This window comes from Neolamprologus multifasciatus, chromosome 1, assembly GCF_963576455.1.
Source record: "Neolamprologus multifasciatus chromosome 1, fNeoMul1.2, whole genome shotgun sequence".
Taxonomy (NCBI): Eukaryota; Metazoa; Chordata; class Actinopteri; order Cichliformes; family Cichlidae; genus Neolamprologus; species Neolamprologus multifasciatus.
Genome location: NC_140439.1, coordinates 19537574 through 19562358, shown reverse-complemented (window position 1 = coordinate 19562358; position 24785 = coordinate 19537574). Strand labels below are relative to the sequence as shown.

Genomic DNA, 24785 nt, shown 5'->3' with positions numbered 1-24785 from the left:
CAAAATCCTGTCACTGCCATGTCACATACAGTCCGAGGTTATGGGTGTGTTATAATGAATTACAGTTATTAATGGTGTGTGGAAGAGTGGTAAGAGTGCTCAGAATTACACAGCCGAAACTGCAAAAATATTCAGAAAAGACTCTTTTATTACTTCTAAAACCTTCGTGACATTTAAAAAAATATATTTGGTTGAATAATCTCTCAAACTGCTTTGATGCAACATAAAGTAGAGAGACATTTTTTTGTGAGCGGACAGAAGTTTTAAGAATTAATCAGATGAGACTAAAGAACTAAAAATTGTGTAATTAGTCACACTTATTTCCTTGAGATTTGACAGTCTTTTTGCTCTGAAGTAGTTGTTTTTTCAAAGCAGCCACTATCATCGGCCTGTACCTATGAATGTAACCCAAACCTTCAGTTCAATCTGTTAAATGTAAGAAAGCAATCAGTCTAAAGGTTAGCAGCTCCTGGAAGCCCGCGAGCAGGGCAAAATGCCCATCAAGATGAGTTTTACGAGTTTCTTTTCACATTTGTTTTGAATATTCCCGAGTCATAAATCAGTTAACATGCATCATTTGAAGTTTTAGCTTTTAGTTTTATGTAATGAAATGCTTCTTAAAACCCATCGCTTCTTTGTCCTGATGTATGTAGAAGTGAGTCATCCAGACAGCACCACCCACCTAGTCTGCACGGTTAAAAGGCTCTTTCATGGCCACTTCAAACAGAACACCATCAGAACACATCCCATAACATGTAATAATGAATCTGATTGTCTGGAGAGCATTAAAGAGAGAGGGAGAAGTAACTTGCTGGACTCTTTCGGCAGCACAGACGTGATGTAACCCTTCAACGTGGCCCAGGAGACATTGCTGGCTCCTGCCTCGCGTCACACAAACTGTGGAGAAAAAAAAGTTGCGATGTTTTAATTGCATGTGAAATTTCTTTTTTTTTTTTTTTAAGTTAAAAACAAAACAAAACAATCCTCATATTTAAAAGTAGAAGTTCAAGAGTTCTAAGTGTCATAGAATTCACTTAACATAGGATTTTCTGCATCTGGATATTTGTTTTAGTTTTAATCAGACAATGGAAGGCGAGATTCATCGTAGGGATTTTAAGGGTTTCCTGGAGAGAGAAGGACATTTAACAGAAGCCCCCTGGTGATGCATTAAAGTGTTAGCGTTGTAAAAATAAAATAACAACCCCCCTCTTGGTGCAAGTTGCAGTTTGACTTCTGTGACTTTTGTAGTTTGCTGCAAAAAGCCTGTGCTTTAAGAACAAAGAAGAAAATTCTGTCTTTACATTACACTGCTTATCCTCCTCTCGAGATCAGTCTGTTTTTTTTTTTTTTTTTTAACCAACACACACAGCAATAATTGTTATATGTACACTATTTTGGTCAGGAGGCCTCTTGCTATGTTTTATTTGTGAACAAGGCTTGTGACCTTTCCGTCTTCAGTCTTCACGTAAAACATCACATGATAATAATGAGACACTTCTGTGACCTTTGGTGAACAACGAAAAGGGCAGACAGAAATGCAGTGAGAGAAAAACGCGGGCTGGAAAGTGATGCAGGGAAGTTTGGAGTCTTTTAGTGCTGCAGGGGGCAGACAGGGGATCTAAATTGTGTGCCTTGCTGAGGTTAACTGGCACGTTACACCTGGAAACATCTGCTGGCATTTTATAGTCTTGGTAACGTGCCTGTGTGTGTGTTAGCCATAGATTCTGCTTATGAGAACTCTGAAATTCAGCGCTGACAATTGCACAGACCTCACATCCACCTTAAGGAGTCTTTAAGGTTGGTGCACCTCGAGCATCGCTGGTGTAATGGTCCCATGAAAGAAAGACAAGGCAACAGCGATCCCTAACAGTATCATGCAAGATTCCCATTCTTGCGAGCTGGGTTCGATTCCCAGGCGATGCATTTTAAGGGTGGTGGTAGCTCACTTGGCAAAGTGAGTTGCGTACCAATTGGAAAATAAGGTCAATCAGTTCTCGACTCCTTCTCCTCATGCTGAAGTATCCTTGGGTAAGATATCGAACTCTTTAAGCTTCCCCTGATGTGTATGTGCATTGACAAGAGTTTTGGAAAACTTAAGGTTGAGGTCACTGAGATTTGAACTGGTGTGAGCTTTTTAGTAGCACCTATGGCAGGGGTCGGCAACATGCGGCTCCAGAGCCGCATGCGGCTCTTTAGTCCTTTTAGTGCGGCTCTGCGTGGTTTGGGAATTTTTTTTTTTTTTTTTTTAAGTAATTAGCTGAAGTGTATTTTATTTATGTTAGCTCTTTTTTTAACTTGTAGTTCTAAATCGGAAGATTATTGTGATATTGAAATATAAAAATAAAATTATATTCTATTATTTTTTTAATAAATAAGCGTCACACTTGCGGAAGCCGATATACCCGCCGAAACGCCGTGCCTTTATCGAGACTTTCAACCCCAGGTAAGCGAATTATGGATCTTCGGATCCACATTATGTCAGCAGCTGTTCTCCACCGTGAACTATGTTAAAAACAAACACCGCTCACGCCTCACAGATGACAGCTTACAGTCCTGCGTGAAGATGAAAGTGACTTCGTACAGCCCGTACGGCAGAACCGACGCTGTTACGTAAACAGCGTCGGTTCTGCTCAGGTGCGTCCGCCTCCCCTGCAGCGGCGCTGCAGACCACGCCCCGCCACACACATTAACCAGATAAAATACATATTTAGGCTGAATTTTGCAAACATCTATTTTTCATTTTTTAGCAGCATAGTGCTTTTTTTCCAGTTATTTTTTTTAAAAGTCAGGTCAGGGCTCCAAAAGCCCAAAGGCGATATAAAGGTGGCGGCTCACATCAGTTTTTGTTTGCTACATGGATCATTGTAGTTCAGCTGGGTGTCTTTCCTTTTGTTATATTTCTTTAAGAGTTCAAAATGTGTTAATAACATAAATAAAATGTAATTTTCTCTGTAGCACTTCATGGATTCAAGCAACACGCCTTAGTTGTTTACACAAAGCATAAAGGTAAAAAACAAACAAACAATGTATACAGTGTTATCTTCATTTTAGATGTCAAAAAGTATTTGCGGCTCCCAGTGTTTTCTTTTGCATGGAAATCGCGTCCAAATGGCTCTTTGGGTGTTAAAGGTTGCAGACCCCTGACCTATGGTATTAATGTGAAAATCCTACATCACCTCGTTGAGGTAATGTGTTCACAAAGTGGGGTAAGGGGTAAAAAGGCGCTTCACAAAAGGTGATGATAGATGTTTCTGAATGGGATGAAGCTTAATTAGATGTGGTTTTATTGTGTGACACAAGCACATTTATCAAATCATCTGTTGTGCATAATAATCTTAGAGGTATAAATGTCCTGCCTTTATTTTAGGCTGCTTGTCAGTATTGTGTTGCTTGACTTTTCTGCCAAATCCTTAAATTTTAGCACTAACTGAAGAGTGGTAGAGATTTTCACTGAGTTTTCACAGGGGACACCGGTGTTTGCGAGACAACTCACAGCATGTCTGAGCAGCTGGCAAAGTGATAGGCTGTGTACACTGGAGAGAGGATGAGGGACAGTTTTAACAGCTCACTTAGCTCTTGTAACATCATCAAGTTGGCTCCGCTGAGGAACAATGGGGCTGGAAAAGCAGATGAGCAAACACCGATCTCAACCTTTCTTTTCTGGAAAATTACTACATGTTTGTGCGTTTATCTAATCTATCTGATATGCTTCCCATCACAGATTAAATGTATGTAATGAAATATAAATACTGGGAGAGGGGTTTTAGAGCACAGTGATGTGAGAATTATTTAGCCCTCTCTGGAATTAACAGAAAGAGTCTCACCTTCAGCTAACAAGAAATGACATTCATGTTTTTGACCACAAAAACAGCTGCCGTCATTCTATTCTAGAAAAAGAATAGGAAACAGTCAGTAAGCATTGAGCTATTTCTTCTACTTCTTCTTCTTCTTTTATAATGATATATTATACTGTTAAAAATGCTCAAACATTCCTCAGAGATGTTGGTCCAGGCTGACATGACAGCATCATGCAGTTGCTGCTCATTTGTCGGCTGCACATCCATGATGCGAATCTCTCGATGCACCACATCCCAAAGGTACTCTATTGGACTGAAGTATGGCAACTGTGGAGGCCACTTGAGCACGGTGTACCCATTGTTATATTCAAGAAACCAGCTTGATTTGAGTTAAACTATGTGAGATGGTGTGTTATCCAGCTGGAAGCAGACTTTAATAGATGTATACACTATACAGGGTCAGCAACAATACCCATGTATGATGTGCTGTTTAAAACGAGTTCTAAGATGGCCAAAGTGTGTCCTCACACTTTTTAAGACAGGACAGACGCATGCTTTCATGTTGCTTCTGACTCAACCGTCACAGCAGAAGTTTGACTCACTAGAACAGGCAACAATTTTCCAACAACCGTGCCACATTTAGAGTCACAGGCCTTGTGAAGCAGGAAAATACTGACTCCCTTTCTCTTACCATCGTATTCTCCCCAGCTGTTCTGCGGTGATTCTGCAACATTTTATTGGAGAGTGTGCTTCCATTGTCGTTATGTAAATATACTCATTAAACCAGTAATATTGTTATAGCATACAAAGATACATAATATATGACTTTCATGGGTTTTCCATATTGTTTCTGTTGGCCCTAAACTAAATACACTATATCAGTTTAATGTGACTCCAGAAAACCTCCTTTACAGTCTGTTTCATATGGGTTTGGAATCAGCGATGTGCACATTTTACCACCACTCAGTGTTTATCTTACAGGCTGTAATAGAATGATGGTTTGCAGAAGGGTATAAAATTTCAATCTTCTTCTCTTCTGGCCTAAATTAATTAGCTTGTTTGCCCTCTCTGAGAAACCATGCACAGTAAATATAGTAATCTTTGTTCCATAATTTGACTAAGCTGGCATCATGCTGTGTTCACTGCCTCTCAGAGAGCTTTTTCATTTACTTTGCTTCACCCTCCACTTGTATTTATGTTACTGGCTAAGATTTGATTACTTTTAAAACAAACACTCATATTTTCGACTTGTTTTTGTTGTAGATTATACTATAAAACAATGGTCACCGCGAGACAGTTTTCATCCAGTCACTTTGCCAAATGATTTACCGAGTTTCTCAGCAATTTTCACAATTTTTGCAGTTTGTGGACAATAAAGAAATCCATGCTTCTAAAAATTCATCGTTTTTGTAGTCTGATCAGTTGGTAGATGATATACTGCATTTGATCTCCACGCCTTCTTTTGATGTGTCAAAGAGGAAGCTGCACGTGTATACCGAGGGAGCCTGTGAAGTGACCAAATGTCCTTCCTGTATGCCAAGAGTGCCCTGTGGCAGATCATTGAGGCCCAAGGGGAAAGCAGCACTGGGTCAGTGACCATAAATGTAGTTGTTGGTGTTAGCTGTTACTGAAGCTGAGCTGGATGACTTACTTTCATGAACTAATGAGCCCCATTTCTTAAATCAGCCCATCAGTGTGAGGATCCATGTGGGAGGATCCATGTGGTATCATGTCAGCTATAGTCTGCATTCCAACACATTGATTTGGAGATTCCCCGCACAAAGTTCAGTTATGTTTGTGGCCAGAAAGAGTAAATCTGAGCAGGAGCACAGGGATGAAGACACTTCTGACTCATACTGGATCTTAAAGCATTCCATTAACTGGGTAAATCAAATAACCTCTGTGTGCTTCCTTGCATGTTTATGTAAATTGTAAATGGATAAAGTAAACATACTGGGGATTTTATTTTATTGAATTGTTTTGTAAGTTTGCAACAGTTCAGTATATTACACATTTTAAACATCATAGAGGCAGTAAAAAAACAAAACAAAACTGTGAATGTGGACTTACTCAGTCACCTTAGGTGCTTGGGTCACTGGTTACTGTGTAACTGCTTTATTCTTCTGTGGCACATTAATGGGCGTTCCAGTCTTCTTAGTGAGCAGCATGCAGGACTGCTCAGCAGATATGCACAGGCTCAGAAAGAGTGCTGCCACTTCCAGGAGGTGTTTGGAGCAGAGAATTAGTTGGAGATGTCCAAGCTTTTTACAAAGCTCATTTATCATGTGATGGTCCTTAAGCACTGTGTAGACTGTAGAGAATACAGTGGCTCCAAGTCCATGGCCAAAATGATCAATAATGCCTTAGATAAAAGGCAGAAGTCTGCCTAACGAAGGAAGTCAGTGGTTACTAATTACATGTTACCACACAAAACTGCTTATTGGATACTTCAAGCCTTTTGCACTCATCACCAGATATGTGGAACTAATCTGCTAAGCATTTCAGAATACCAGCTTTATTCAAACATTTCAAATGACATTTTAAATGTAGTTGTTAAATTAGTTTGTTAAATTTCAGTAAAATTTACATTTTTAATTATTATTTCCAAACAGGAACAGTATGTGATAGAACTATGATTCCCTATCTTGGTTTGTATTACAGCTGGATGTTAGGGGTATACACACTATTATTTTCTAACTTCTTGTAGCGATATCCTCTCAAATACATGATTTCTGTGGGTAGAAAATAGCTGCATTACATCAACATTCTTATATTTCTAAATGCAAGATAAAATGGGTGAACCTGGATCCAGCACACTACAAATTATGAGTCTCACGAAGCCATTTGAGATTTCAGTGTAAAAGGAAATTAACACAAACAAACAACCTTCAAATAACATTTAAAAGAGTCCAATGAAAATCAACAGACACCAAAGGAAATGTCAAAAAATAAAACATGACTATAGCTCTGAGTTTGGAGTAGATCTTTCTTTTTTTTTCTGATGTGACAGGAACTCTGGCTCTATATATTAGTGTAGAAACCACATTGTGGTTGCAAGGCTGCACTAGTGTCAGGTTGTTGTGCTCGTGTTAACATCTGACTGAGTTAACAAGTCTCAGAGTGTAAGAAAAAGAAGTCTGTTTAAAGTTTGCTTTAGACAGACTTTGCTTTAGACCACTTGTGTCTTTTAGGATCTTACTCTAAACAATAATTAATATAAATGTTTTCTTACTTATCTAAAATAATAAACATAATGTGAAATCATTTTCCCAAGGGGCCACACCAATACACCGAACTCAGTTCTGCTCAGTTTTATTGGTGCGGCCCTCTATAACAGTTCCAGTTTCTCATGCGGCCCCCTGGGAAACATTAATTGCCCATCCCTGAATAATTATTCCAAAATGAATCTAAAACTCAAACTCACCAGACAAGCTCTCCATGTGCCCACTAGATGGAGACTAAGAACCAAGAAAAATTCAAGATGCCGCAAAGAAAAAACATGTCTCCTTATGCTTAAATATCCGGGTATGAATTGTTCTTTTGTTCTGTCAGGTTCATTATTAATAGGGTTCTCTAACCCACACTACTACAAGCCCCTGAAGCAGTCGCTATTCACTCAGTGGAGTTTTAACTCCCTTTCTGTCCCTCTTGGCTTCCCGTAGTCGTTCGAAAAAAAAGTTTTCGCGTGAAGCCCAACCTGCTGAATGAAAAATGTCTCATTCCAACGGGTAAGAAACTTTTGGTGAATTTTACAGCCGCAGCACTGTACAAACAGTACAGCCGTGCGTGTATGAGTGGGGTCGCCTTTATTTAACGCTGTCTTCTCAAGAGGAAACGTTTTTGCAACCTCACGTTTCGTTGCCATGCCAACGTGTAACCGTGGGAGACGTTACCTTATTATAAAAAGTCAATTTTTTTAAGCTTTCTGCGCTGTTTTTATGCGTGGAGTAGCTGATTTTTTTTTTACATTACTAGATACCGAATGTCTCCCTGCCGTTTTTGGGATATCACAGTTATTATTATTATTATACTTATTGTTATTGTAGATTTCAACTAGCTATCGTTATTATCTAACTAGCACATTTGGTTACAAGCGTCAAGTGTTAGGATTGAGGCTCTGTGTTAGATTAACTGGCAGTATAATGACAGAGGTTACACACCGAGCAGGACAATAATTTAACATTCATTTTAATGACCCGGTTATTCAATACTCAGGGTAGTCGATGTTGAATGCGTGTTTCGTGCGGTTATAGTGACTATGTTTTTTGGCTCTTAACATTGTCCTCTTATTTTAAACCACCCGGCATTCCCTTTTAACTGCAGCCATTTTGACATGAAATAGTATTGTGTGCCAAAAAAGTGATTACAGACGTTTCTTTGTGTTTTTTTTTTAAATGTCTAATGTCTGCGTATATTGGTAATTAGTAGTAGTAAACAGCATTTATGAATGGTTCCATATAAAATAAAGAAATGCCATGTTTTGTAAGTATCAAGGGCTGCTTAAAATATCTTTATAGAACTTTTATGTTATATTTGTTGAAATTTCTGCTGCCCTTTTGGTCAGATCTCTCTTTAAAAAAGACTTTTTTTAGCTGGATATATAAAGTCACTTTGCAGTTTCAACTCGGCATTATCCATGTAAATGACCTGCTGAATTATAATCGGTCAAACAACAATTTAAATGCTAGCACTTTTTTAGCAGGTGACATGAAACATAGATGCTACTAATAAGAAAAGCTTTAAATGATGTGTTTAATAACACTTGTGTACTATTGTTGTCATATTGACTTATGTGAAACAGTCTGTGTAAAAGGGAGTAGTTTTAAGTGTCTTAAAACTTTATTTGGCCATAAAGAGGCCCACTGCTTCTTTTTTTTGAAACAGATGAATACTGTAGAAGCTGTTATAACATTAGTATTTGACAGGTGGGGCCATTTGTGTATTCCAATATGAATGTGACTTTTCTCCGGCTTCTCATCGATGTAAATTTGAGGTGTTCTTGTTTCTGCACTGGCCTACATTTTCCTACACATCTGCCACCCTAGCTTCCCAAGGCTGAACCCAGCAAGGGCAGAGATTAGCTTTAACCAGGATTAAACCAATGAGAAAATTTGAATTTGTTGGCCCTTATCTCCTAGCAACATGTGGAGAGCCCTGAGCAAATGGCAGAATTTGATCTTTTGCTTCCTTTTGGCAAAGCGTGTTTTCTTGCCAATAGACACTTATCAAACATGACCATTGAACACAGCAGGATTTTTTTTGAGGGGGGAGGGAGGGAGGGGGGCTTTAAAATTATTTGTTTATAGGAAAGCTGCATGCATTTCTTGTTTGCAGTGTGAGAGCAGCAACTTAGTTGCACCTCCATTTTATTTGTCAGTCTTGTTGTCCATCAGCTGCCAGGTACAGTGTAATTTTACTGCTCTTTAGTTAGTCTGGTGTGTGCTTTAATGGCTTAATGTTGTTGGTGTAGTGCATTTAGACCAGAAGCTTTGATTATCTCTGCATAATATTAGGATTCACTCCATAACTTAGTAGATGGGATATTCGCATTCTAAACATGCAATTTCTTGCCTCATCAGGTAATGTAATTCCACGCTTCATTAGGACTGTGAAGTTTATCATTTGTCATCAAAGCCAAGCTGTCAATAAATGATTAAGTTTCACATGAGTAAAATGTAATATTGGGGCCCGAGCAAAACGGATGGCAGTGTACATTTTAATTGCAGTTAGGAAGATTTTGTTTTTGTTTGATTTTCAGGCGATATTTAAGCAGCTGCTCGTTACAGCTAGAGGCAGTCCCGCAGAGCTTGAGTCCAACTTATTCCTACAGTTTATGCAATTAGAGAAACATGAACTTCTAAAGGCCCCAAACAATAATTGAAATGTGTAATATGTTATTGGTCTGGGCAAACCGAGAGGGCTAAGTGTTTTTCTGTGTGCTTCCCAACATTTTTCACTTACATGCAATCTCATCAACCTTTAGTATGCTGCAGCTAATCTATACCAACTATTTCCAATATTGACTGACTACAGTTAATAGATAACTAAATCTGTTGTTTAGTCAATAAGATCACAAAAATCATTATGTGTATCATTTCCCACAGCAAGGGGCTATTCTTGCTTTTTAAGTCCTTGCTTCACATGAATGACACTGATGGGTTAGAAAAACTACATGTACATGATCATGAATAAATGAAAGAGGAGCTGTTTTAAGTAGAGAAAAGTAGGAAAAGGTTTTAAATGAACCCTTATGTGTCTTTTCTCTTTGCTTGTTATAGCATGCTTATATTTGGAAAACATTTGTATATTTAGTTAGTTATGTAAATAAGCTGAAATTGCTGTCTGACAGAATGATGGAGAGGTGGGACAAGTAGGGGCTTGACCTGGGGCTGTAATTACTACCTCTTGAACCTGGAGATGAGACCAAATTCAATGTAAAAGGGTGTACTGATGTTTGCTCACCCGTCAGTGTGTCTGTGGTTGAAAACAGACTTGTTATTTGTGCCATCACTGAAATTCCTTCCTCACTGGCTCTAGTTAATAATTATGTGTATTTTCTTGGGTCAGTGCTATAGAGATTGGAAAGAAGATCCATACATAGATTTTGGTGGTACTCCAGCACTTTCTTAATCAAGTCAAGAAAAGGAAAATAAGGAGTCTAGCCTTCAGGGAGGTTTCAAAATTTCGCATTTTGTAAGTACTGATGTAGGGGTAGCAGGAAGGAAGACGTAGTCTTAATGGAAAACATTTTAGGTACACAGGTGGCACAGGGGCACACTTCTACCCCACCACTGCAGAGTGGTTCAAATCCCAATTGTATTTCCAGCAATTTGGTCATGCAACAAACACAAGTGGCCATGCTTTGCAAGCCACTAAATGACCATGTCTTTGCCACTCCATTAGCAATTCTTCAGTGTTGTCAGTGGCTGTTTCACTAAAGAGCACAACCACTCAGTGAATTTCCTCAATGGAGGCAATTTGTAGCTTTTGTCAGATGCATTTATGTTTTACATTTAAAAAAAATCTTGATGGGAGAGGTGGCGGTACAGTGCTTGTCTTTACTTTAATTCTCTTCGGTTCTTTTCTTTGCTCCTTTAAGTCCCTTAGTTTGGGTTTGTGGTGGGGCACAAGAAGAGTAGAATTGTTTTTGACTTTAAGTTTAAAAAAACAAACAGATTTAAGTAAGTCATGCATTTCAATTGAATTGTTAGAATCACAGGTATAGATATTCTAGATAGGCACACCAGGCTTAAAGCAATTCAAGACCTGTGTCTGTGACCCTTTTAAGGTCAGACCTCTCACCCTAACCTGAACATGAACTTGATATCCTATTTCCTTTGCATCAGAGATCTGGGGCCAAGGACCAGTCACCTCTGTCTGGGAGATACCTGAGGAGCTGAGACCCTCCTCCAGTCTCCTCAAGTCCTCAGTGATACACTCATCACATGCTGCTGTCTCCACAAATGAGCTATGATTGAGGTGACTGGAATTTCCAGAGGCTGTCACAATCATTTTGATTAGAAAATAGACAGGAGAAAATGGGAGAGACAGGCCTGTTATGAGAGCCCTGTCAGGGCTAAAATAATGCATCAGAGGGAAGAGGTTAAAGACACCACTTCCTTGTTAATAATTAATTGCTGTGCGTGTGGTGGATCCACTTCATCGCTCCCAGTCATCACTTGATAATTGCTTTACATTTAATTTGGCTTTAGAGACTGTTTTTCAAGCTGGGTAAATTGTGCTTAAAGTGAATATGGGCTCAGACAGAGACAAGAGTTTGGTCATAAACCATAAACCATAAATATAAGGCGACAACTTAGACTGGGAGAAGTAAAGTTTTAGTAATTCTGTACACTATTTGAACACCAGACTTTTGGAATTAAAGTCATTAGGAAACTTTTAGAAATGTCTACAGCATTAGTAGATGAAGCTTAAAAAATAAACGTAATCGTTGACACTTGCTTGAAACTAGCAGTGATAATTTCTTGCATTGGAGAATATTTATGTGTCTCTCAGCATTTCCTTATTTTTAAGCCTTCTTACCACGACACATGTAATGCCTTAGGGTTTAGAAACATGGTTGCCAAGGATTGATTGGGCTGTAATGATTAGGAATGATGGCAAACTGGATCATGATGGAAATGATTACGTTTCTTGACTGACTAGAAGATGAAAAATAATCTTGTTATGATGTTGGGATTTTAAGATAAAACAATATAAAAATCACTTTGCTTTTTTTTTTAAAATGTTTTTTTTTAGAAAAACCTGCTGTAATACCAATATTTGACAATTTTGACAGATTTTAGTATAGTATTTTCATCAATAAAAAAAATGATTAGCCAAAGGATTACAGCTACTCATCAGTTAAGAATGAATTTCTTTTATACACATGCCAATTCAAGAAAGATTATGACTCGCTTCTCCTTCCTTCTGTAGATGACAAAAGCAGTTGTTAGTGGACTAGATATGAACCTAAAGTCTGTGCGGACCAGTAGATGCACGTCGGAGAGGAATGTGCTAGATATACGGCTGAAAAATGATGGAGACATCAGGGTACGTTGATTCTGTAACACGATCCCACTGACAAAGTAAAACCTGTCTTTGATGACGTCTGTTTTACACACTATGTGCAACATTAGAAGACCAAACTCCACTTTACTTCTGTATAGCCTCCTTCATTGGTTAATTTCACTGCTCACTTTTCTAAATCCAAAGCAGCCAGTGCTCAGTCTTGCGTGCACACAGATAACAATCAACTTAATTAGACCTGAGATTGAGCGAACTGCAGCAGCAACTTAATCATTTGTAACTTGATTAAAAATACTATATTCTGCGGCTCCAGAGACTGGTGTGTTTTTTTTTCCTTCAGAGGGCTTCGCAACTTTGCAATTCAGGTCTTAAGTTAGGACATAATAATTTTGAAAAACAACAGTGAAATGATCCTGAGGTCTTCAACACCTGCTCGGGGGAAATCCTCTGCTGTATATGACTGACGGTGAACAGATGGATATTACAAATGTATTAATGTTTTCTCGTATTTCTGTGCCCATAGGAAATTTATAAATTTGAAAATAAATTGGGTCAAGGTGCCTTTGGAGTTGTTTATGAAGCCACCCACATAGAGACACAGACAAAATGGGCCATTAAGACGTTTTACAGACCACCGGTGAGTGTGTTTGGCATCCCCCGAGGAAGCATGTTTTTTAATGTGTTTAAAAAGTTGCACTAATAAGGGAAGTTTATTTTTGGAGGGTAACAAATCCAGCTGTGATTTGACTTTCTGTTGCATTAGGCAGGAAGTTTGAAAGTAGAAATGGTGGATAACGAAATAAACCTTCTCAAACAAATGAATCATGCGCACATAATACATCTTGAGGCAGTCTACCGCTCGACCACGGTAAGCGTTGCTATCCTTTAAATCACAAACTCAAAATTAGCATAATTAAGTGAGTGGGTGAATGTAATGCATGTAACATATCACTGTGTCTATTACTGCATGCCGCTCTGCATAAATATTACTGATGAACACACAAATTGACTGTATAGTAAGATGCATTTATCTTCTCGTTTCTAGATGATTTATTTGGTTACTGAGCTGTGCAAAGGGGGTGATCTGAGGGAGCTGTTGCAGCGGAAAAAGTTCTTCACAGAGGACGAGACAAGGGATATAATCTGTAGTTTAGCTGATGCTGTTGTGCACCTTCATAAAAGAGGTAACGTCATTTTCTAGATTGATCTAATCTATGCTAATTATACTGTCAAAAATGTAGTTCAGCCTGTGTTTTGAATGAATTGTGCTTCAGTTAATTTATACTGGTGCTATAATGCCATTATTGTATTCAAATTGTTTTTGCCCTCAATGATGTGATATTCCTTGCCATTAGGGCTTTCAGTCACTGTAGCAAGGTGTCTTATTTTGATAAAATGGCAGTAATGCCCAGCTGCCAGGAAATAAACATTTTAATTAAACCATTTATTTGGAAATGCTGTTTCCCCTTTGGTAAAATCTGAGGTTAGAGGTAATTTAGGACAGTTCTTGGTAATGAGGCATCATTTCATGTGGCTAATGACTAATGTAGAACAAACTAGGGAACAATACTAATTAACAGGAGTTTTTCACACGGAAAGTCCTTTTGTGGTGGTGTTTTTCGGCTTCATTTTTATTAATGATAGTAATGAGAAAGTGCTTGAATGAGCTCTCCAGAAACCTTTCTTTGTCAAATGACAAGTTGCATAACTTGGCTTAAATTTGTAGATCACATTTTTTCTGACCTTTGTCAGTACCATCGGCACATTAAGGGGCGTCCACACAGGAAGTGATTCGCTTGTCGCTAGCGGACATACCAGGCTCTAATTGTCTAGGAAACACTCTAGTGCAGGGGTGGGCAATTATTGCTCCCCATGGGCCACATGAGAAACTGGGACTGTTGGGGTGGGCCACGCCAATAAGCTATAAGTTAATATTGAGCAGAGTTTAGTTCATCTTATTGGTGCGACTGTCCAAAACAGTCCCAGTTTCTCATGTTGCCCCTTGGAAAAAGTAATTGCCCACTGCCTCACCTCATATGTCAGTCAGTGGTATGCTTCTCTCTTATTGGTAGTCTCCTCAATCGCTCGTTTTGAAGCTGAGAAAATTTTAACAAATAAGCTGCCCACTTCACCTCAGCAGTGGTCTCTGGTTCCCGCATCACTGGTAGTTGCTTGCTGTGTGGATCTGTGAACTGTATTGTTCCTTATTGTTCTTATTCCTTAATGGAATTAAATGCACCAAACCTTATATTGTGTAGTTTATAGTTTGATATTAATTTCTTTTCATTAGTATTTCATTAAGTAACTAGAAAAAAAGCAGAACTAAGTAGTGTATTTAACAACTGGTACTTCTGTTCTAGTGTGTGTATAATTGTTACGTAACTGAAAAAAGAAATTGAGAGTTCAGGTGACAGAAAGCACTTTAAAGAAAAATAATTACCATACCAAAAAAATGTTAAATAGACAAAAGAAACAAAAACATTTTCAGGTGTTTGTTTTGGGCACATCATTTGTTCTAACTTACCTTTCACACACCATCAGCACTGTTGCATTGTATAATTGGTTGCTTCAAATAGTGCACTGAATAGGACTGCCCAGGGCAAATTGTATTTTTCCTCCTGCCTTCCCTCTCTGTGCTAAGTTAACAAGGCCCTTCAGCCTGGTCTGCTGTAAGCAGGAAAAACATAACTGTGTTAGCATGTATGGAACATGTAATTTATTCTAGTGACTGACCATAAAATGATACCTTGATGAAAGGCTACATATGTATTTTTTTCTTGTTCGCTTCTTCAATTCTTGGCTTATAATTCAACACAAGAAGTCAAAATATTAACATAAAGGTTTTGTCATGTTCCACTGGCCCAGCCCATGAATCTGCTTAGTTAAGTTAGTATTTATAACCCCCTTTGGGGACATTTGCCCCCTGCTTTACTAGCATTAACTACTTAGAAAAAGCAGGTAACCTTCAAAATGCAGCCACCTTTTTGTTTTTTCCTTTTGCACAGGTAATATTACAATAATTATGTTGGCATTGATGTTTTATCTATGACTCATGAAAAGTTAAATAGTTATCACTGGTCTCATCATTAAGCAACCACTGGTCTACTTCTAATTTAAAAAAAAATGATTGAGATATTTATTGCAGCACCTAATCCTGTAAATATATATAAAAATATTTGAAGCTTTTATGTCTGTGTAAAATTTCCTGTTTCTTCACATCCTACAGATATTGTACACAGGGACTTGAAACTTGAGAACATTCTTGTGAAAAGTTCTCCTGATAAGGATGGTGACAAAATCGATGTCAAGGTAAAATGTTGAACCAAACTGAGAGCTTTCCATCAATGCATCTTATCCATTCTCTGCCACACTGAGAAAAAGCCTCAAATAGGCGCCTTCTCCTCGCCCACTGTCTCCTCTATAGTTAGTAAAGGCTTTAAATACTATCTCATTATAATAGTCTCCCTCTGGTCTTCCTTTATAGTCCACCTTTACAAATGGAGTCTAAACTGCGTCTTTAAACAGATGACATGCTGAGCACAGCATGTTGCTTGTATTGATGGCAAGCCAGACAAAGCAGATACCTGGTGTATGAGTTAAAACAAGGCCAGGATTGTCTTTGTCTTTGGCTGCACATACACTAACACACACTTATAGTACATGTTGTTAGAAAGTTTTGTCATAGCAGAGCATAAATTGTTTTTCAGAGTATTTTCTTTTTTTAAAACTTTGCAAGTATTGCGATTTTTTTTTTCCTCTAGAAAAATTCTGTATAGTGTCGGCTTGTATTGATGTTACTTGCCTAGCTCCTTACTGAAGCACCTTTAACAAAGAATCTAATATGGATTTTGTCAGCATGACTGAATCATGTTTATTTGTGACACCTTTTTCCTAAGTGCTATTCTCCACCTAGGTGGCAGACTTTGGATTATCGGTGAAGACAGGTGGTGTCGGGATCGAAAACATAATGACACACGCCTGTGGGACCCTTATCTATATGGGTAAGATATTTGGATCTCCTGCAGCATGCTAGTTGACCAACACGATGACAGTGCGGATGAACAGAGTAGCAGAAATCACTCCTGTTTTTGATTCTACCACTGAGGGCGCCAAAGTATTTTTATGACATTTTTAAGTTTAAATACAGACTGCAAAATTCATAAATGGACTGTAAAATGCTGTTTTTGTTTTTATATAAAAAGTATATTGTTAAATGTTATGACTAAATATGCTATTATATACTTATATCTACAATGCAGTGTAAAAGCTATAAGTCCTTGTGAAAAAACCAGTAAAGTGGTCATGCTTTCAAAAGTAATATTTATCTTTTAATTTAACGGGATACAAACTGTGGTGTCCCTATGCCTTTAAAAAGTACCAATTCTTCTACAGGCAGATTTTCACTTTAACTGTTTGTAAAAGTTGGAATAAAGTTATTGCCAGTCTTTCAGTGAATTTATGCTTCCTCGGCTGCCACTTTCTCTTTGGTAATCCTTGACTTACTCTGTGATACTAAGATCAGCGTTTTCTGGGATTGTGCCCCTTCATTCCTTTTATTATCAAAGATATTAGGAGGATTTTTATCTTTAGAACTTTGGTTGTACATTTGAGGTACTCAGTCTGGGACAAATTAAATTTATTCTTGATGATGTTTAATGCCAGGACTTCTCAGGTCCTTGTTAACACTCAGACGACTAAACAGCCTCCTCTTGGAGCCAAATATTTCAGGTTATGACTTGTCCCAAAGCACCTGCTCTTCCATTTCTGCAATCCACATCTCGTGTTTTTCTGCATACGTGAGTTAACTTGGCTTTGTCTTTACATCAGAGGACTGGCTATTTGGCTGGAAGTCTTCCATGACAGCAATTCTGGAAAATCCTCAGATTGTAATGTTAACTTAATGCATAAATTGTTTGCTGCACTCTATTTCCTTGGCTTGCCTCTTTGTTTTGAACCGTAACCGTTTCTGTGTGGTTCTACAGATGATCTTGGACTACACGTCCAGAAAAACCTGTTTGCCACAAAATGTTGGCCCATGAGAGACCAAGCATTGCAGGCTGACCACCTTCTGTCTTCCTGCTGTGCACATTTTGTTTCACGGTTAAAGATTTTTAGCTCGAACTGTCACTGTTTCAGAATCCTTACCTTTTTATTATGTCAGGGTATCACCCACTTTAATCCTTCCTACACAGCTGTTTCTGTTACAGTTAATGGTTTTGGTTTAGCCACGTTAATGATTTGATTCATTAGCACCTGTTTGGTATAATTGTTCAATTATGTGCTGGGCTATATGCCTGCAAATTCCTTCTGTTATTTTGTTACTTTCTCAGCATATAAATATGTCTCTGGAGTGTTTCATGGTTGCACAAAGGATGTTTTGTAGATCCAGCATATAATTTAAAATACATTACAAAAGATATAAGTCATTATATATTAAAAATATATAATAATATATTCAAAAGATGAGCCTCTTCCACCTTTATTTATTCATCTCTAACTTTTATGGCTCATTACTACCTCTAACTGTGGTTTTGCACTTTCACCTTGTGTGTCACTCTGCTTGCATGTGTATGTGTCCTTGCAAATATAGTGACAAAACATAACACACACATTATTATAGTGTTAACTTATTGAAATGGGGCTCAGCAGCACTGCTGGTGCTAAAAAACATAATTTAACAAAGTGTTTTTCCACCACAAATTTCTGTAGCTCATGCAGACCAAGTCATACATTTGTGCATTTGTGTTGTTTCCAGCCCCTGAAATGATGAGCGGTCGAGGTTATACCCAGTGGTGCGACGTGTGGAGCATAGGAGTCATTATGTATATGTTGTAAGTAGGCGCACACATACTATTTTTATACATGTACACGCGATTCATGAGTGCACATGTCTGAGGTATGTGTCCCTGTAGACTGTGTGGAGAACCTCCATTTGTCTCCAAAACAAGGAAAAACCTACTTAAGAAGATAATGAACACTGGAGTCAAATTTTCTCAACCCATCTGGGCCTCAGTCAGTGATGCAGGTAACACTTCATGATCTTAATCACATTCTTATGGTAATATAAAGTAGCAGTGCAAATGCTTCATATGTGCAGTTTTACTGGGCAGGTTGGTATTACGAACACTCACTGATCGTCTTGAGTCTTTCTCAACAGCTAAAAATCTTTTGACTTGCCTACTGAAGGTGGACCCCGCATACCGAATGTCTGCTAATCAGCTACTAGAGAACCCCTGGATTACAGTAAGGCATTTTCAGCATTCATGAACTTCAGATAAGTCGCATGAAGAGCTCTTATAGTGCGCTTTGTCAAACAGGGTGACTCTACTATGCCTGTTGTACCACCCAATGTGCTGGAGATGATGCGTCAGTACCTGGAGCAGGAGGAAAGTAATAATGAAGATTAAATTAAATCTCCCAAGTCATCACTTGATCATTTTGATTTTGATTTGATCACTTTATTAGTACTGTTGCTATGATTTGATAAGCTGTAGTTTAATATGCTGATTACTATATTTGAGTTCTCCTGATATGTAACTGAGCAGACACGCAGGTCACAGTACAAATGGATCTGGAAAAGTTGCCAAATAAGGCCAAGGCAGTGATATTGACTTAGTAATGTAATATTTAAATGTGAGGCATTTGTTTTTATTTAGCATAGAGTATAAAGAAACAGATGATCAGAGACAGTGATAAACCAAAGGCATGTGAATCTACCTAATGTAGATGTTGCTAAAAAATTTCCAAAACAGGAAATAAGACTTCAGAAGTTTCACCCTTCATCACTTCTGAGGCAAACCTGGACTCAGTCCCGGTCCACCCGGCATTTTCAGCAGAAACTAACAGCAACTGCATGAGACACAGCAGCTCTGACATATCTTCCACATCCACCAAACTGGTAATGTGTTTCTCTTTAGCACAGCTCTCTCAACATTTTCACATTACTTGCCTATGTGTGTGTTTTAGGACCCCAAATGTGTGTTTCTTAAGGTCTCTTATTATCTACTTAAGTGCTATATGTGATTAATGTAGGTTTTGTATCACTCACTATTAAACATCCACTTTCCCCTTTTGGCAATTATTGGGTTTTATCTTGAGTCATCACTGTAGGTTTATGATCAGCACAACAGAGTTACAGAGTTGTTAGATTTCATCTGTATTATATCATAATGGCTGGTGTGATGTGTTTGTCACGTGCTTGCTTTACTCTGATTTCCCACCCAAAAAAATTTCCCTGGTTCCTTAAAAGTTTTCTTTTAAATATAAAAACATTTTAGAAGCACTCATACACAGTTTTAAAAGTTACTGTAATGTCGTCAGTGTCTTGATTTCTTTTTATTCCTGTTAGCAATTAATACTGCTAATAATTCACTTAAATTGAGTCTCAGTGTGTGGGTGTGTGTGTTTGTGTGTGTGTGTGTGAAAAGTTTAAAATGAAACAAGACAAACCTGAATTTTCCTTTAAACTACCTCTTTATAGGCCATTATGTGTGGTCATGAAGTCCATGTTTTGTGTTTTCCCTGTGGTTATCATAGGACGGTGGAATAAAGACTAAAGAAAGCAGTGGCAGTCTTCAGCAGGACAAACAAATAAACACCTCTGACACCCCAGCACAGACAGCAACCACACAGGTCTGTTGAACCTCCTACATCCTATGTTTTTTGGTTAATTTAAAGTTTTCTTTAGTGTGTATTTTCAGCAGCATACATGTCTAATCTAAAATGTCAGTTTATGTAAGTAAAGTAGTCAGTAAATGTCTACTGATTTACCGTTTGGATTTTAAAAAATGGTTTTCTTTATAGCTGAATTTCTGTATATTGGCTTTCATGTTTAACTACCACTAGATGGTGCCAGATTCACCTCCTAAAGATGTTAGAAGATGTTAATAAAGGTGTAGCCATGCAGCTGTTTTTTTATATGGATGTCATAGTTAATTCTGTTATGTAAGATTAATATGAGTCTTATGCCTGCAGTCTCATGCTCTTGTTAAACTCTCCACACAGCCGAGTGCAAAGCAGCGTAGGCCTACAGACAAGAAGGACCTCAGTTCAGGACAGAAACAATCCCTCAAACCCAAGTAAGGCAGACGACCAGAGACTTTCTACCCCCAGTAAAGTACAACTGGTCCCTGCAAACCACCAGCTAGCTCCAAGACTGAAAACCATTTAAAACAAAACTAAAAAATGAGCCATATCCCATTATAAAACATGAAGAGAGAGAGAAAAACAAAAACAAACCTGACCTTTTGTGGCTGTGTTGGACATACATTTATTGTTTTGTTTTTCATTCTGTTATTTAATTGAGATCTCCTATTTAACAGTAATGTGAATGTAAATACTAGGAATGGTGCAGCCTTTTTGTGATGGCCGGGCGCTAAGCAGCAAACACAGTGTCACATAACTGTGAAAATAGTACAAAGAGGCCCAAAACCACTGCAGCTGATGCAGCTTCAGTTTCAGCTTCAGGACTGCTGTGTGCCAAAAGAAAGAGACTCCGTCTGAGATAATCTCCCACATGGGGAGAAACTCCTGGAGAAATTATTTGTATTAAATAGCCAATTGTTTTAGAACATCAAACAGCTAACATAAAGCCTCATGCATTTTTATAGTTGCTGCCAAATGTGGAGCCTGAATGAGTCTGATGTGTAACACTGATACTTTTAGCTTACAGCAACAACAAGGTTAGGTAAGATTTTGATGTTTTATCTTGACATCTCTCTCTTCCCTAAGTCTTCATTTTAGCTGCTGTAAACTGTTTAGGTATATATTTTTGTCTTTTTTTTTTTTAAATTTGTCACTTTTCTTTTAGGTTATTTGCTTTATAAATAGCTGCTAAATAGGAGAGAAAATACTCGTGCAGATTACTGGATATTATTTAAAAAAACAACAAACAAACAAAAAAAGAGTGAGCAATAGGGATTTTCTTTCTTTCTGTTCTGACCTCTCAATTCCAAAACGTCCGATATGCAGTGACTGCACCCTCTCAGTGTCAAAACAGAAAAACTGTCACACAGGCTGGTTACGCTCCATCTGAATGCAGAGGATTGGGACTGGGGGCAGCCACGGGTCTAATCTCGTTTGGAGGCCATTGAAAGCAGTAGGAGCTACTTTGAGGGCACTGCCATTCAAGCACAGGTTTTTCCGCTGCAGAGAGAATAATCCCCAGCATAGATACAACATTAAAGTATCCAAGCATAACACACAGAGGGTGAATTTCAAATCCACCCATTTGCATCTTGAAGTGAATGAGTGCCAACAATGGGGCCCCGTTTTCATGCACAGGCTCTGTGTTTTAGTGTGTATGTGTAAATGTAGTTTGCACTTTTTCTTGAATGAGTGGACTCTTTTTTTTTAAGTCAAATTTTATCCAGGCAGACATTCTACAGTAATCTCAGGTGATGTTCCCTAACATAGTGAGTAGATATGCAAATGAGATGTGAATTATTTTTGATTAAAGCTGCTTGCCAAAAGGACTGCGTGATTCCTGAAAACATGATTTTGGTTTACTCACTGCTTTGAACAGCAGATGGTAGCTGGTAGTGAGTTGTTGAATTGATTCTGAAATAATTCCCTGAAGTTAATCTGACACAGGGTGTCGTCCCTGAAGCTACCTAGTTTTGTGCATGAAGCTCCGTAATTAGAATTGATTGCTTGAGCCACTGCCCATTAAAACTGTGACACCCATGTGATGTGGCACTAATTAATATGTTGTATGCTTATATCTGCGTGATCCATGGAGGAAAAATAAATAAAATGTTGAGACATACTTCCTTTTGGGTTCTGCCTTATGATTGTGGCGATAAGTTGAGAAAAAGAGGACAGCAGTGGGGTGTAGATATTTGACGTACAGCAAGATATAGGAGTGCTTATATGTGTCTCCGGTTGGGACAAATTCTAACAGAGTGAAACTCATGAAGGACGCATGGAAGAGTCATAACTATGTTGCTAAAGTCAGATGTTGTTAAAACACTGTCATGGTGTTTCAAGCAAACAGCAGCCTCCAGTTTCACTCCTTTTGCCAAAACAACAGAGCACAGAGGTGGGAGAGGAGGGGACAGAATGAGAGGCTGTATGGTGGATAGGTTAGGGGCGTGAATTTGGGACAAAGCATGGAAGCAAAGGAAATTAGAAAATTCGTCGGGATGGAACGAGGGATGCGCCCCATGCCCCCCCTCATTCCCTCCAATCCTCCCCCACCCCTTTTCCCTCCAGCAGTGCTCCCGACAGATGGAAGTAAGAGTGGGTGGGTTGATGGGCTGGAGGGATTAAAACTCTGAAGCCCCATTTTTTTGGGGGGGAAACAGTGTCACTCCTGCAAAGGTGGGGTGCATAAGAGGCACTTGTGGCGAGTAGTTGTGTGACGTGTGCACGCTGGCTAATGTCAAAAGAGGCAAGGATTCTTCAAACACCCCCCCCCCCCCCCCTTCTTCATCCACCTTTCTCCATTGAGGAGTGTAGAGGGAGTTGCTCCAGGAGAGGAGGGGAGGGTTCATTTCAATAACCTTAATAGAGCTCCCTTTAATTAATCAGCTCATCTGCAGAAGCCCGATACCTGCTGCTGACCCCCCCACTCCCCAACACACACACACACACACACACCCTTCCATCCTCATCCCAACCCAAAATCCTCACAATGCTGCTATGACATTGTGGTAATGAGGGAACACAGCTACAATGTCATGGAAATGTTGCAGAGACGTTATCTGCGGGAGCTCATCACACATGCCGATGTTCTCGATCCCCTTCAGTGTTTGCGATGTGCGCGGAGATGCAGCTGTATTACACCGCAGCGTACCTCCCCTCGTAAAATAACAGATACATATGGCCCGGATGGCGGGAGGATGCCATGATGCCTCTATTTCCACAGAAGAAGAGGGGAGGGGAAGTGCCGGCGTCAAGTAAACATTTGAAACAGATGGCAATTTCAAAGCATGCCTCATCAATCTTTGTTGACACTACCCCCTTTTTAAAACTACTCTTATTTGGGATATTTGCAATTATAATGCATACTGTAAGCTCATTTGAATATCAAATTAATTACTGAACACACTGGAGTAAATACCTCTTTTATAAGTCCTTGTTAAAAGTGAAAAGTTCTTCACTACGGTTGGATGGTGTGTTAATTTACAGTGATATCTAATCCCAAGTTACTTCACATAAAAGGCATTACTATACATATTTTAATGGGGAGGTGGTTGTTTTCCAAGCAATTTTCTGCTAGAGTACATTTTTAATTTATTCATATTTAATTTATTGGTCTCTGCATAACCGCTCAGTAAAACTAATCAACGCCATGTATGGCCCTCTTAAAGCCACATCTCTCTTTGGCAGGCAGACAGGCAAGCCTCTGCATTTGGATAAGCTCCCTTCTCTTGTGCACAGAGCTCGGTGAAATGCCCTGCATTCAGTCAAGCAGGCGGATGCCACCTCCAAGGAGACTCTTGGGTTCTCACAAACAACCTTTTAATCAGAAGGAAAAAAAAGAGTGGAAAATGAAATATGTGCCCAGCCTTGAATGATCCAAAACACTGCAATTTCTGTGGATAGTGACCATCGTCTGCTGTCAGAATACAGTCCGCTGGGGACAATGCCTTTTCCCCTCTCTTTCTGTTACTTGTTGCCCTCAAACTCATCTGCCCTTGAATTGGTTTTATGGAGCTTTGGCAGTCATTTAGCACAGTATGACTGGAGTTCTTATCACCTGACTCCACTATACACTCCAAATATATATCGACCCATTGACACACCTTGAGGAGGGATTCACACAACCTAACACATGGAAATGATTTCAATTAATTACCATTCCCCTTTGACAAGGCAGATGGGGGTGGGGGGTGGGGGACAAAGGAGCCCCAGACAACAGGAGCATTTCTCTGGTGTAATGTGGACCATGTGTAATGAGCAGCGGAAAGGTCATTTGACACATTTCTGCCAGAATGAATTCATTTATTTCAAGCACTTAATTCTGTAGTCACCTCATTGGTGCACGGCTTGGCAGTGCACTGAGAGGGTGCATTACCACAAGTGGAGGCTTAGCTTCCTCCCAACTGCTAGCGGTGACCACAGGTCTGTGGGAATGCCTGAAGAGCAGAGAGATAGTGAAATGGAGTGTGGGAGATCCAATCACCTCTTCCATCATACGAAAATCGCCTCCATCACCTTCAGCGTAATTGGAACATTCATTACAGTTCAGTAAAAATGCAGGTCGCCATTAGATGAGCAATTTAAAAGAAGGCTCCTGGAGAATGAGAGACTTCAAGGGTCACGTTACAGGGTCACAGTCAAGTAAATAATAGGAATTGGTCCCATGAGGCTTGAAAAACCACAAAGCTCATGGTCACGCACCAAAATACAACTCGGGAAAGGAGGCAGAAATTCAATCATCGGACGGAAAATAAAATGCCCCCTGCGCCCTCACAGCATTAAATAAATTACAATTAGAAAGGCAGACCGTAATTT

The 24785-nt window shown here is 39.0% G+C and overlaps 1 protein-coding gene across 1 annotated transcript; it reads left to right on the top strand.

The window, feature by feature from the left end:
- Positions 1–7390: 7390 nt before the first annotated feature.
- On the top strand, positions 7391–21108 carry stk33 (serine/threonine kinase 33). The gene is made up of 15 exons (XM_085158066.1): positions 7391–7525; positions 11144–11276; positions 12234–12350; positions 12850–12963; positions 13090–13194; positions 13372–13510; positions 15553–15635; positions 16240–16327; positions 18082–18157; positions 18239–18351; positions 18484–18569; positions 18644–18716; positions 19079–19224; positions 19863–19958; positions 20331–21108. Exons 2-15 carry the CDS (start codon positions 11268–11270, stop codon positions 20406–20408), a joined length of 1323 nt encoding a protein of 440 aa, XP_085014192.1. The 5' UTR covers positions 7391–7525; positions 11144–11267; the 3' UTR covers positions 20409–21108.
- The last annotated feature ends 3677 nt before the right edge of the window (positions 21109–24785 follow it).